This window comes from Falco punctatus, assembly GCF_963210335.1.
Source record: "Falco punctatus genome assembly, chromosome: 14".
NCBI classification, from domain to species: Eukaryota; Metazoa; Chordata; class Aves; order Falconiformes; family Falconidae; genus Falco; species Falco punctatus.
Genome location: NC_137594.1, coordinates 16,329,190 through 16,343,762, shown reverse-complemented (window position 1 = coordinate 16,343,762; position 14,573 = coordinate 16,329,190). Strand labels below are relative to the sequence as shown.

The window sequence follows — 14,573 nt, the reverse complement described above, 5'->3', positions numbered from 1 at the left end:
TCATTTTGTGATGAGGAGCATATGTTCTCAAAGGCAGACTTCAGCTTGTGCTGGGATGACCTGGGATATTCTTATGGTTCCTCGTACTGCTGCTCATGCACTGCAGGGGAGGTGGAAACCTGGACGGGCCTAGGCATCCTTCCTTTACAAAACCTTGTATTTCTGGAAGACAACCAGTGGCTGCAGCACAAGCAGAGAGGAGGGGTGTGTATCACCTCCATGCAGGGGCATAGGCATGTTTGGGCACTGAGGCTGCTGGTGGCTGTCGAGGATTTCCAGCAGTTCCTAGCTTTTGGGCTCATGCAGGCACTTGGGCTCCAATTATAGTGATATCTTGCTTTCAGTCCAACTAAAATTTCATAATCTTTCCACCAGCTAGAGTGGACAGAGTGTATGCCAGGTCAAGAAATACCTTCTAGCTACAGTACTTTTTCAGGAAGTTTTTGGCTCCGTGAGGAATAGTACCTATGCAGATCTGATGGAGAAGGGGTATAAAACCGCAGAACTTGCAGCTTCCTTGCAGCCTTTTTTGCAAGCTATTTTATTCTACATTTGGGGGCAGGAAAATTAGGCTTTGAAATATGAGTTGTAGATAAGGCTGTGAGGAAGCTTAGGATCACAGCCTTAGGTGAAAATAAAGCTGTAATACATAAAGCATTAAAAAGGTGAAGTATAATGGCAGCCTCCAAAGACTTCTGAACAGCTGCAAGGAAGTCTGCCTTATTGCAGTGATTTTAACATGAATTATATGACACTAGGAAAGACCTGCTTCTGATCAGAGAAATGACTACATGGCTGTTTGCTGCAATACACCAAGGGCTCTATTTTAATCAGAGGTAGCTGCCATTCGGCCACCTTTTTGTTAACGGTGTTATTGATTACACAGAGCTGCTCGCTAACCTCAAAGCACTTTACAGAATTAGGGGAAGCCTCTAGAGCGGAGTTGTTGTTTGTTTGTTTTTCTTCTGCAGAGCTGCTTCGCCGCAGACCAAATCCTGAGGTCTATACTTAGCTCCATCTTAGCCAGACCTTGCCTAGGCAAAGCTCCAGCTGGCTTCAGCGCTCACCCAGTAAAGGCAGCAAGCATCTTGGGACCCCATCCGGTGCAAGTGGCCAGTGCAGCCAGTGGCATGAAATGTTTGGATTTTGCCCAATAATTAAATTCATAAATAATACATGAATTAATTAATTTCGGCCTAGCTGGTGCCTGTCTTCAAGCTGGGTGTTGTTCACCATTTGGGAATGGCTTGTTGTAGGCAGAGCCAGGCAGGATGCACTGCTGCAGCCCCACACAGCCCAGGAGGTTTGGGGCATCCAGGCCAGGCATTGCTGGTGTACTTGAGTACATTTTGATTCACCAGCCTTAGTGAACAGAGTCACAACCCCATCAGCTGCCCCTGTCCCTCCCCAGAGCCTCGAACTGAGAATACGCTGTGCTGTGAGATACTCACTTTGCTCTCTGAGCTGGCTCTGGAAATGCAGCTAGTGAGGTGCAAGGGGAAGGGCAAGTATGACTTTTCATCAGATAGGAAAGGTTTCAGAGCAGAAGTCATCCTTCTGCGAGCAGCTCCTGGCCCGGCGTGACAGCAGCGGTGCTGCTACCATCTGTTGGCGAACAGCAGAAAAGGAGCAACGATAAACCCCTTAATAAATCATATCCCAGACGCGCAGGTATGTGTGGCACCATGTTGGCCACCATCCCTTAGCAAGCATGGGAAGGTGTGCCGTGTGGCAAAGAACCCTCAGAAAAGCTGGGTCAGAAGCTTCCCTGGGGACAGTGCTGGCGGTGCTGGCACTGGTGAGCAGCAGGTGACGCTCAGCTTGGGGCAGCAGGGAAGGCTGGCAGTGAGGAAGGCAGGCAGCATGCTGCAGCAGGCTGGCAAGGAGCAGTGGCCTCCCATCACATTTTCCTCCAAAATCCCATCCCTGCTGGCTACCCCTTGGGGGACTGGGAGGAGCAGCACAGGCAGGGGCAATGCCGGGGAGACAGCATGACTCCTGGGCTGCAGCTTTGCCAGGGCCACCCTGTGTGCTGTCAAAGCAAAGGCACTACAGGCACAGCAGGTGTTGGGGCCAGCGAGCCCCACAGGGTGTCTTCTCCAGGGCACAGCAGCTGCGCGGGGCAGGCCTGGCACAGTGGGGATCTCCTGGTGAGTAAATTCTGTATTTCCAGGCCCCTTTAGCAGAATGTTCTGGTGAGGGGGGAGCCTGGCAGAGTTACAAAAGGAGGGCTGAGCCGCTGCAAACAATGGCTTTAAGGTGATGGTGTGTCTTAATGTCCAAGAGATGCTCGTAGAGATCTGAACTTGCCCTTGCAGGTGCTGGTAACCCCTGGCAGAAGGGTTACAACTCCAGAGGTTTATTTATCATTTTAGAGGATGCTCTACTTATCATTTAAAGGTGCTCTCTAAGATGGCAACCAGCCTTGACCACAGTCCAGCTCATCCCCCCCAGCTCCCTGTGGAGCAGGGCTCCTGCAGCTCCCGCAGAGGTTTTCTGTAAATGTTGTAAAGCTCTTTTTGTGTTTTTAATAAAAAGCTGGACAATAACTCTATTTACAGGGAAATCTTCCTTTTGCAGGAGTATCATGTATACCTCTTTCTTATTTGTTGCTGCCTGTTCCTACAACCCTCTTGCAAATGGGTAATTCTTCTTCTGATTTTTTTTCTAGTGGGTATGTTTTGTTTTCCTGTTGGCTGATGCTGTCTGTTCAGTCTGTGGAGGATTAACCTATGTGCTGTTGCTAGGTGGCCTTAAGCAAAGAAATAACGCAGATCACAGGCTCCTGCATTCCTACAGTATGTAACTCCCTTGTTCAGCAAGATTTTTCTTTCTCTGTCCCTCTCATGTTTTGTGTTTATGGCTGCAGAGGTATATATCAGAGGATGTACATGCAATTTGAACAAAAATGATGGACCAGAGCCCTCTGAAGTGTCAGGTTTATTTGGTCTTAAAATATTGAGTAACTAACTCTTTGCCAGCTCTTTCCATGGCTTGGTCTCTGATGGTGTCCAGGCCTTTTCCATAATTTTCAGGTTTTTCTCTTCCTGATGTGAGGTCTTGTGCTTCTGAGGGACACATGGCTCATCATCACAGCCCACAGGTGCTGGGTGCAGGGGATGCCAGCAGGGCTGGGGCTTGCACCCCCCTGAGACCACCCAAGTGTGTTGGGATCTCACTGAGGTCACAGCATGATGGGTCTGTAAACTGCTCACTTGTTTACCCAGAGGTCAGTAGCTCCCAGGAGTCAGAGGAGCTGCAGAGGAGTGCCTGGGAGCAATCCACCAGCCCTGATGCCACCCTGACCAGGACAGGAGCATTGAGGCAGGGTGGTGGTGCTGGATGGCGTGCATGGCTCCCCCAGAACAGAGAACAGGGGGACAAAACCCACAGGCAGACCTCCGTGGCCATCCCAGGGCTAGTGCCAGGGACCCTTGGAGGTAGAACCCATCTTTTTCCTCTTGCTATGGCAAGTGACTGAGGCGGCAGCCAGCAGGCTTGGCTGACCCCACTGAAATCCTGGGGGCAGCTGTGGCCGTGGGCAGTCTGGACCAGCTGGAAGGAGGTGGCCTGCAGGAAAATTCAGTGTCTTGGCTTCAGCTCAGTCGCTGCCTCCAAGGGGCTAATGTTCCTGCCCTTGTGTGTGTGTCCACCCAGGGAAAGTTGAGACCTGGGAGGAGGGCCAGTACCATGCTCCATGTCTCATCCTGCGGGGGACAAATCTCCCTCTCCAAATCATTGGAGAAGAAACAAACTTCTGTGTGTTAGGAATCGTTTTAATATAACTCCTGAGGAAAGCTGGACAATTGTTGCTGCTCTCTGAAATGACTCACAGCCCTGTGGTAGCCTCAAGTCAAGAGCTCTTTCAGGTGCAGATGATTGCTAGTGCTGAAACAGAAATAGCAGGGATGGTTTTGCAAACTTTGTACAAGTTTTGTAAATTACACAATTAAGCAATCTTCTGCTGTTCCTAAGCTAGGTTTTTTCATCTTTTTGCTTTCTTATATAGGAGAGGACCATGTTCATGGCTAAAACTAGGAAAGTGTTAAAAACCTGGTGCTGTGTATGTGTAGCTTTCAAAATATGAAGGCTGAGGTTTTCAAAATGCCTGAATTCACTGGGAATTTGTTTCCTCTGAAAGTCAACAGGAACTGGGCAATAAGCTTCCCTACCTTCATTGGGAAACCCCAGCCTATGTGCTGCTAGATATGTCAGGGTACTTTGGGAGCATTTCACAAACTAAAAGCAGAATTGTTCAAGTAATCAAAACTTCCCGGTTTTCACTGGCCTGTGGTATCGGGAGTACTCAGCTGTTGGTTATTAATGATTACACAGCACTTGGAGAAAGCGAAACCTCATACAAATGTTATGTCTTATTGCTATTGATTGGTTGCAAGGGTATGACTTGAGCAGAATATGATGAAATAGATTAACTTTATTAATTATTTATCGTGCAGCAACTAGATATTTAATATATCTGTACAGCTATTGTGTCTCCTCTGCAGTTTGATTAACATTTTCTTCACGCAGCGGAACAACACTCACGTGCAGTAAAACATCTTTTCTGACATGAAATCCAGTGGCAGAGCAATGACTGCCCCTAGCAAGGGCTGGATCATCTTGGGAGCTGGACTCTGTGCAAAACAGCGGTGGCTGTGCCAGGGAGAGGAGCTGCCCTGATGCCACGGCACTTCAAAAGCAATCTGTGTACACGGGGACGAGCACTGCAGCCCCTGTGGTCTGCGCCTCAGAGTGATGTCGTTACAAATCCTTGACCAAGAAAGTGGGGTTGTGAAAGGCTGGCAGCCCAAAAATGGGGGGCCGTGGGGGGTGGTGTTCGACGGGGACACAACACTTCATCTGTGCCTCAGGCTGGGAGTGGTGGGATTTGGTGGGGAAAGCAGCAGGCGGACCCCGACTCCCGCTGCGGGGCTGGCGGCAGCGAGCGTGCATGTGCGACCAGGCTCTCCAGGGGCCACCTTCGGTCATTCGGAGGCAGCGTCCCGCCCCGGCCAGCTCAGCCGGAGCCGGGGGCCCCCGTGGCTGCCCCCCGCACAAAGCAAAGCCCAAGCCCCCCGTGGGGCCGAGGCTGGCGGCGGATGCCGGGCTGGCGCTCAGGGCCGCCAGCACTGTCACGTGCTCTCGGCCCCAGCCGCTTTCCTTGGGAATGCGTCCGTAACGTCCGGGCTTCCCAAAGGGAGCCGGCGGGTGCGCTGCTCGACCCCCGGCCTCCTTTGTGCTCGGAAGAGGCGCTGGGTTGCGCGGAGGGGACGGAGCCCAGGTGCCGGCTGGCGTAAATCAAAGCGGCGCCGCAAACCGGCCAGTTCGGATGGCGTACGGCTCGGTTCCGAGAGTCTCCCGCGCCCGGCTGGCAGCAGGGGACCCCGGGCTGCCCCTGCCCCCTCCGCTCGCCCCCTCCCTCTGCCCCCCCGCCCGAGCCCCCGCCTTATCCCGCGGCGCCACTCGCTTTCTCACAGCTCCCGCTGCTTCATGTTCCTCCCCCGGCTCCCGTTGCTATGCCCCGCCGGGCCGGCTGCCGGCAGGAATTCGTGGCCGGTCCAGCTGCTCCCAGCGTGGCCCCCGCGCCCCTGGCTGTGCCGCCGCGGAGCCCCTCCGAGCTGCTGCCCCGGGGCTGGGCATGACACCAGAGCTACAGCCTCAGAAAGGCGCCGGGCTCCTTTCCCACGGCGTGTCTTCATGGGGGTCCGTTCTTTCCCCTCAAGAAGACGTGGCGGGATGGCGCATCAGGCAGATCCCCGAGTGGAGATGGCTCACAGGCCGATGGTCACTTTGGGCTCACATTTCTCCCGGGAGCTGCAGGCACAACCGTCCAGCGCTGCATGCAGCCCACCACTGCTGCTGGCCACAGCCTGCCTCGCTGTGCCCACCACACCGGGCAGCAACATGGCAGTGTTCAGACTGCCCTGGTGCTGCTGTGCTATGCCGTGCTGTGCCGTGCTGTGCCACACCAGCGCACAGCCACAACCCCGTGCCAGTGCCGACCTGAGAAAGACCAGAGCCACCCAGCAGTCCCTGGAGGCTGGAACGGCGGGACAGGGTCACCCCAAGACAGCAGTGGTGATTGCCCGGAAAAGTGTGCAGACTTCAGCTGTGGGAGTTTTTCGTAGTCCTCTTGGATGTTTGTGCCTGCCTCTGGGAAATGCCACATGCTGGGGCCCTGGGCATTCAGTGCCTGGTTGGAGGATACAACAATAACACTGGGCAGTGCAGCAAGATAACCAAATAAAATAAACAGCAGGGCAATTTTTTAAGTGGTATGTTATACATATTTTGAGAATTTGCACTGCTGCATTGAAAAATGGGCTTTAGGATTTAAAAAAACCCAACAAACTAAAATAAATGTAAACAAACCCAGTTCTCTTAATATCCTCTGGCCTCTCCTATTTTGCCCAGCTGACTGTAAGTCTTATCACTGATAAGGCTTATTCCTTTCTGTCTAAGAAAGGAGTCTTAATAAGAGAAGAATAAACACTGCCAATCATAAGATTTAAACAGGACATCAGTGGGGCTGATAATAAGGAAATACTCCGTGACCCTTCCAAAACCCTGTGGAGAGCTGAAACGGAGAGATCTGTAAAAACTGGGCAGATTCTATAGAAACTACTTGACAAATCTTACCAAATTTAATAGAGAATGAGATCTTTTCCCTGGGTTTTTGGCATCATCCCACATTATTCAATAGCAAGGAGATAATTTTCTATTAATTTCTATAGAAGTTTTTCACAAGAATAAAACCTGCATGTTCTCACATTGCCACCTGCTCCCCACCACAAGCTCATTCACGTTATCACACCAATTCAGAGGGGGGACCATAAATATCTCAATATTAAAGAACAAACTTTCTTTAAAATGCCGCTTTCAAAACTGCCTGGGGGTCTGCCTGTGCAGCTGTGGGGTTTGTTAATCAATGGCACCACGCAGTACGCCGTGTCTTTTTGCGTAATTACAGAGTGAAAGCAGACACAGAAAAGAAGCAAGTGGAAACTATTAATTTTGTAGAATAGGACTTGATTTGTGTTTCAGTTTCCTTTTCTTTGGTGCAGTGGGAAGGAGCTGGAAGAGGAGGTGACAGCAGCAGTTTGGCTGCCTGTCCTCAAGCTGCTTGGTTTAACATGAAGGCACTGTTTGGGCTTTGCTTTCCTGGACCTGAGAGCAGCCCTGGGGCTGCAGAGGCAGAGGGGATACTGCTGCTGCCCTGGGACAGGGATGTCAGGCAGGGATGGGGCTGAGCTGGGACACATTATACTGCAGTTGTGAGCACTGGCCTCATACCACTGGTTGCCAAAGCTGTCAGTGATGGTTTTCATGGTTAATGGTAGAGACAGTCTTGAGAGGCGAAGTTTTTGGTGCAACAGGTAAGCATCTCTACTTGATGCATGCTTTTTTAAGAAGCAGCAGTAGTAGTAGCTGGGCAGGCTAATGCTGGCAGGATTGGAAATGTGGTCAAGGGTTACTATTTTCTTTTGGGTTTTGAGGAAACAGAGGTGGAAAGAGGTGTCTTCTCCCTGTTATTTTATTGGGAGTATACCAGTGGAGTGGAAGGCTTTGGAAATACAGGAATTTTTAGACAAGCTGTGCTTGCCTGTGTAAATGCTTGTAAGAGTCTAGACCCTGGCGACAGGTTGCTCTTTGGCTGCTGTTAGGAGACCAGTCCAGGCGACTGCTGCCCAGTTCGTATTTGGAGGTCTTTGATACAGCATTTTCAGACAGTTTCTGTGGTGTGGGTGCTGCCTGGTCCAATTCCCCGGGGTGCATTTGCCCCGAGGCCTGCCAGCACTTCCTAACACCCTGCTGGGACCAACCTTAACGGCTTTGGGAATCCACCTTACACTTCTAGACATGCTCCCAGTCTAGTGTGAATGGGACTTCTTGACTGCAAGGTGCAAGGAAAGGCGATGTGCCCGCTGGTATTAACACTGCTAAACCTTTTCTGGGGATAAAGAGAAATCTTCTGGCTTCGGAATGTAATTCTGAATATCTCATAGACATTACACAGAGACACAGCACTGATATAATCATAAAAAGAAACAAGGATGCCTGAATAGATGGGGGACATGAATCACTCCGAATGCTGGAGGTCGGTCCATAATACCTTAAATAAGTACTCTGAGTCCAAGTGCTAATTATCTGCTAATGGGGTATTTGTTCTCCTTCAGTTATGTAAAAGTACACAGCATTCAGCTTAAAGAGTATGCTTAAACGGCTTTGTACTGGTGGAGAATGAACAGCCCAGAAGGCTGCTGCCATGGTTTGCCCTGTAACACCTGAAGCCCCTTGCAGAGCTCCTGGTGCTGCTCTCGCACTGCGCCTCTCCTCTCCTCGGGCCTCGCCATGCTTCGTCCACTGCCCTTGCCATTTTAGCTGACTTCCTGTCTCCGAATCTCAACGTTATCCTAGTCAGCAACTCTGGCAGAGATGTAAATAAAATTATAAATCCTATATCGTGGGTTTTTGCCACAGCTGCTGGTCAGACAGCAGTGAAGATGCCTGTTGAGTACAGGGGAGCTTCCACCCGAGCAACAAAGCCCCATAAAGTGAATGAGCTCTTTGATCGCAACCCTGGTAAGAAGGGGTCTCAGTCGGCACAGTGAACTGTTCTCATGGGGAAAGAGATGCAGTGACCTATCCTCATTACAGAAATGCCTTGTCAGATCTTGGCAGAGCTGAGCTGACATCAAGGAGAGGGGTGAGGGCCAGGGGCCTGTGCTGCCAGCAGCTGGAGAGAGACCCTGATGTACCTCCACCAGCCAGCTCACCCCAGAGCCGTTGAGCACCTTGTGTACACTGGGGCTTCACCCTCTTTTAACTAATTCAAATTGAGAATGTATTTTTTATTCCTGATGTCCTTTGAGAAGCAGTACAGACCCATGTCCAACGGGGAGAAAGGAACCCAGAATAATTTGATCACAAAGAGATACCTTCTCTGAGCTGTGATAAAAATATAGAGGTGTGATACTTTCTTATACTAAACATTGTAAGTTATTAAATAACATTATAATGCTGTAAGTTATTTTTATGGGAATATTTAAAAGGCCAATGCAGAGCCTGGAAAATTCTTTGTGCTAAAGGCAGTTTTGTCATGAAGTGCAGATCCTCTGCCTGACTCCCACACCGTTTCCTGCAGCATCTAATTGGAACAGAGGCCAAAATTAACACTTTGCTTCATGAACTATGGAAAGGGAAAAATACCTGCTTGTATTTGTAGGGTATTGCATGGCCTGTATCTTTAGCACTGTTATCAGTAATGATTGTTTTCCTGTAACTGTACAGGGGTGTGTGTGTGCGATTCCTCTGCAGATGGGTATTTTGTGATATTTGAGCTAAATTCAGCTCCAGTGTATGATAGTATTTTTCAAAAAGTGTCACTAACTGCACCACTTACTCTGCCTCGATTTCAGACTATTGTATGTCTTCTTTAACACAAGGAAAAATGATTGATAGAAGGAAGTGCGGTACACAAGCGAAAAAGAATTTAAAATCACCATGCTTTTTAGAGATATAAGAATGCTAATGCTGGTGCACATGGCATGCGTACACATGGAACAGGCTCGTAGTCCTGTGCATATGAAAAGCATTTCACAGTGAAACTTTCCCTTTGTTTTTCAGTGCTCTTGGATAACACCTCAATCCCTTTTCACTGTAACTTCCCAAAGTGTAAACTTAGGTACTGTGGCTGGATCCTGCCTGCAGACACACTGATGACTCTTCACATGAAGCCTTTCCTTTCTGTGCATGTTCTCCCTCTGGAGCGCCTCTGGTTTCTGCTGCTCTGTAGCCCGAATTTCAGGCTATGTCAGTCCTCTCTTATGACTGAGATGTGGGATGGCAGTTATTATTTATGTAAAGTGTTTGGAGGCATTAACTCAAGAACACCATAGAAACTGGGCTGGTATTGTAGTCAGGGCTTTTATTCAGGTTGTCTGATGCGCTGTGGATGCTGCCTGCCTTTGTGTGCTCCAGTCCCATGTTTATCCCGACGATGCCTTTGTGTTCCCTATTTGACATATTTTACTGTAAATAAAGAGCAACACTGTCTTGCAGCTGTATCCACTGTGACATTTGACTCTCTGCTGAATGAGTGCATTGTACCGTGTGCTTTGGAAACATTATCTCTTTTTAAGAAATAATCCAGTCCTTTAATAGTTTCCCGCATGTGCCTGTATTCCTTTGCACATCTAGAGAGCTCAGGTGTTCTCTCACCTCTGTCAAACCTCAGCCAGACTGGTTCCTGCTGTGCCGAGGGCTGGCAAGGGTGGAGGTGCCATGGGCACCAGTCTTGGCATGGGTCAATTCCCATTTTGCGTGGTCTTTTTAGCTGCGCATAAACCCTCCGATCAGACATGCTGCAGGGCTTTTTCTGGGACATTAACATTTTGCCACATTTCCCTTAAATATTATGCAGCACCTCTTAATTAGGTCTATGCATATGATATATTCTTTAATTTAAGGTTGATTCTGTTACAGGCTGCTCCACAATTACGGTGATCTGCCCTGTGGAGCCTGGTCATTTGGTGTCCACCACATCAGTCCTTTTATGTGTTGAAGATATTCCTCTTTTTTACTTTAGAAAGTTTAAATTGTTACTGAGGCTGGATTTCTCGAAGCCAGCCTTGTCATTTGGGTGCCTAAACTCCTTTAGTCCCTGTCAAACACCACAGCTTTCATGAAGTTTTTATTTTTGGCTTTACACGAGTGTGCTATTTTTACGTAACTTCTCATTTCAAACTGATTCTGAAACACTTTCAAAGTAGTTATGTCTATAAATAGAAATGTATAGGGTTTTGCTCTGAGTATTGAATGCCAATAAATCTTTATGTTATGGAGAAGCTGGTAGTCCTGCCTGCATTTCCCAGAGTAAGGCTGGACCATCGGTTTCCTATAATGCTGCCAGGGTGGAACTACCTGAAATAACATGGTCTGTGCCAGCTCTCTGCCTTAAACACAATTGTTTGGGGAAAAATCAAGCTGAAGTACTAATATTCTGGACACTGTCCAGTGTGAATGGAATAATTTCCCAAGAGAGCAGAATGGTGTAACCACTTTCCAAAGAAAAAAAGAGCCTGTTGTTACTATTGCTATGGGTAACCTCTTCCTGAATATGTCATCAAACTTTAAATATTATGTTCACTGTGCACGCATGTCACAGAAGAGGACAGAGCAAAATGAAATTTATCATCTTAAGTTTGTTGGCATGACAAGCCAGTGCAGGTATCAGGTTCCCCGCACATGAAAAGGCAATGCATTCATACCAACACGGGCATCATGAAGGAGGAGCATGGCAGTGAGCAGAGGGGCAGGGGCCACCACATCCCCCCAGACTGGGGCTTGGTGCCTTCGTGTCAGCCTTGTGGGAGTCAAATGGGAAATTTGATGGAGGAGGTGGTGGATTGCTGTGAAGCTGTCGGTTGCTTCCACCAGCAAATCCCATCTTCAGACAAGCCATGCTGAGCTCAGGGTTCTCCGCTGCATCTCAGTACTGGTTCTCTCTCACAGGCAGCTGCGTTGTGTGTAGTACAGGAGCTGTGTCACGTATAATATAGGACAGTGACATCCCCAAAAAGGGTTCCAAGCAGAGAATCTGCCATCCAAATTGTCTCAGTGACCTGATGAGACATGGGCATCATCAGAGCTGCAGAAGGGCTCTTGGTTCTCTCCCACAGAGAACAGCTCTGCAGTTTGGCACTCTCAGCTTTGCACTTTTTTAAAAGTTTCCCCAGAATAAAAAGGAAAGGCATGTGTGAGGAAACACGATTGATAATAGACTCAAAATGTATTTTTATTGCATTCTTAAATTACCATAATGAAATTAAATTATTAAATGTATTTTTATTAAATTAGCACACAGGCTGGTGTCATTTGCCTTAAATATTTTAATAAAGCCTATGAAGTCTTCCCTTGTTATTAGCACTCTTGAAATGTATCTATTTTAATGACAATGTGAGTTTAAGTTCTGGCATTGGGAAGAGAGCCTGGACGGGTGAATCCTGCATTTCTCTGGGGGGGCTCAGAAGGGTTACGGGGCTTTCTTTGCTCAAGAGTGGCTGCAGGACCAGAGGCTACACATAAACTTCCTGTACATATATCTGGAGGAGATACACAAACAATGTGTTGTGACAATAAAGCAGCAAAGCATTTAGGCACGTGTTGAAAAACTCTGTGGAACAGAGATGTACTTACAGAGCAGGGCCTGGAGGAAATCTGTGTATTGCTGGGTTTGAAGATAATAGAGAGGGATGAATTAATAATTATATATGTGTGCGCTACACTTAAAGACAGATTTATGTATGTGTTTCATTTTTTTTAATGTCAAACTTGCCTTCCTGCTTTCTTTATCTCTAGCTATAAACTGGGTATTTTTCAACAGATGCCAGCATGGAAAGCAGTGGTTTCAAGGGTGCTGCTGCTTTGACGACAGCCATGAGAGTGAACTTGAACCATCTTCATGGGAGAGGTTTGGGACACTCAGACCAGGGCTCCTCACCTTGCCAGCAGCTGCTCCGAACCAGGTAGGGGCTTGCAAATACACCTCACTGGCCCCCTGGTAAGAGAAAAGGTTAAAAAAAAAAAGAAGAAGAAGAAAATTTCTAGAATTCTTAATGAATTGGAAAAAGGGCAAATGTCTTAGAAACGGTTCATTTTAATTGTGTCATTTAAAAATTTCAAAAAGGTATAGAAAATGTGGGGGCAGAGGGCTGGATGGCAAAGGGGTTCAGGGTGGCAATGGGGCCTGGAAATTACTTGCCAAATGGAATCTGTAAAACTAAGGTTGAAATCCCCTCTTTGCCTGATTGCATGGGGATTTGAATTTGGGTCTCTGAACTCCTCTGAGAGTGCCCAACTGCAGGCACATTCTGGGATGAGAATCTGTCCTGCTGAAGCTGTTCTGCTTTGTAAGAATAATTAAATATTCATTGGGCCAGTGAGAGAACAGAAACAATTTGATAGCCTGGGGATTAAGCCTCTCCGATAAGACAAGGATACAGAAGTAATTCAGTTCCTGATCCAACTCTGATGCTGAACGGATATGCATTTAGGGTCACACTGACCAAATTCACCATGATGCTGATTGCCTTTTTCAGTATGTCAGTATCACAACAAATTTTTTTTTTCCTTGTCATCCCTGTTTATTTCTTTATAGAAACTGGTATCACATTGGCTTTCGTAGTGGGGAATCTCTGTTGACTAGAGTTATCCCCATTTTTATTGGGATTAAAACCGGGGCCATAGGCTCTATAGCAATCCATCCTTGTCCCGGGTTAGCCTTTCTGAATCTCCAACTTGATACTTTGTGCAGTGACATAGAGGAAGTATGTCTTGATTATTGCAGTGTTACAGGAAACATTTTTTACTGTATGTCCAGTCTATGGTGGTAATCTGGAGTCATACAGTAGGAGGGAACTGTAAACCTCTATTATGACATTAAACCCAACAGTTTCTGTCAAACCTTAAGAAACCAAAAAATCACCACTGAACAGCCATTCAAATGCAATGCTGCAATAAGAAAAATAATCACTGTTCTATACTGAATTCACTTGATCAAATGACAAACCCGTTCCTGAGTTGTTTGGGTTTCTTTTGGTGTGGGGGAAAAAAAGAAAAGGCAAGAAGATGGTTTTGAGGTGAAGATTGTTCGCAGGGCAGCAGTGCCTTCACACAGCCCCCTGCATCCCTCTGCTGGCTCCGAGCCCACGCAGGCTGGGCAGAGCACTGTACCCTTCTCTCTGCCTGGGGCCTGGCCCTGGCTGGCCACATCCAGGGCACTTTGGCCAGGGCTGTTTTCACAGGTTCTCAAAAAACCCACCCTGTGTTCCTTCTATTCAAGACACCTTCTTTTTTGATGTCTGGTTGTACAATCCTCTGGGCTTCATGATGGCACGGGGCCACCACGTGCAGGGGAGAGGATGCTCGGAGCTGTGGTTCCTCGTGTGGGTCAGGGTAAGTGAAGCCCAAGAGGTGCCTTGCTCCCACACTGCCGTGGAGGCTGCGTGAAACAAACACGCCCCGTCCAAGTGGGAGAAGAAACTCATCGAGAGCGTTTGTCGTGAGCGATTTCATTCACAACTTGGCACCGAGGGCTCCGCGGGATAGTAAGTTTAGAACACTTAGGATTTTTCTAGAAGAAACCTTCCCAGCAGAGAGGTGCGGGCGACTCCAGCCTCTGCTAAATGTAACACGCTGGGAAAGGCAAAGTACATCAATCTGCCCTGCCAGCCCCTCCGAAGCAGCCGAGCGCCGGGGCGGGTGTGGAGAAGCCCCCACAACGTTTCCCGCGGCCGCTGAGCCGCTAGCACCGGGGGGAGATTTCACCGCCCCCCCCCCCCCCCCCCCCCCCCGGTGCAGATCCAAGGCAACTCGAGCCGCCTCCGCGGGGGGCTGCGCGCTGCGGGACCGGCCGCGGAACTACCGACGGCCGGGCGGGGCGGGCGGCTCCGCGCGGTTCCGCGCCGCTCCGCGCGGCGGCGGCGAGTCCGGTCCGCGGCGGCGGTCCGCGTTTTGCGGGCGGCCGCTGTATTTCCCGGGCCGTCCATGGCTCGGTGCTGTTGGCTCTCTCT

General features: G+C 48.8%; 1 protein-coding gene across 6 annotated transcripts in view; it reads left to right on the top strand.

The window, feature by feature from the left end:
• Positions 1-4,839: 4,839 nt before the first annotated feature.
• Positions 4,840-14,573, top strand: part of ZNF423 (zinc finger protein 423) — a 245,577-nt gene continuing 235,843 nt past the window's right edge. Inside the window, exons 1-2 of one of the 6 annotated variants that reach the window (XM_080411209.1) lie at positions 4,840-12,527; positions 13,844-14,573. The exon at positions 13,844-14,573 is cut by the window's right edge and continues 1,278 nt beyond it. Coding sequence is in view for 2 of the 6 variants with exons in the window: in XM_080411207.1 (XP_080267333.1) it covers positions 12,464-12,527 (64 nt within the window). In the remaining 4 variants the exon portion in view is untranslated. The other 5 variants (XM_080411208.1, XM_080411212.1, XM_080411207.1 and 2 more) reach the window with 5 other exon arrangements.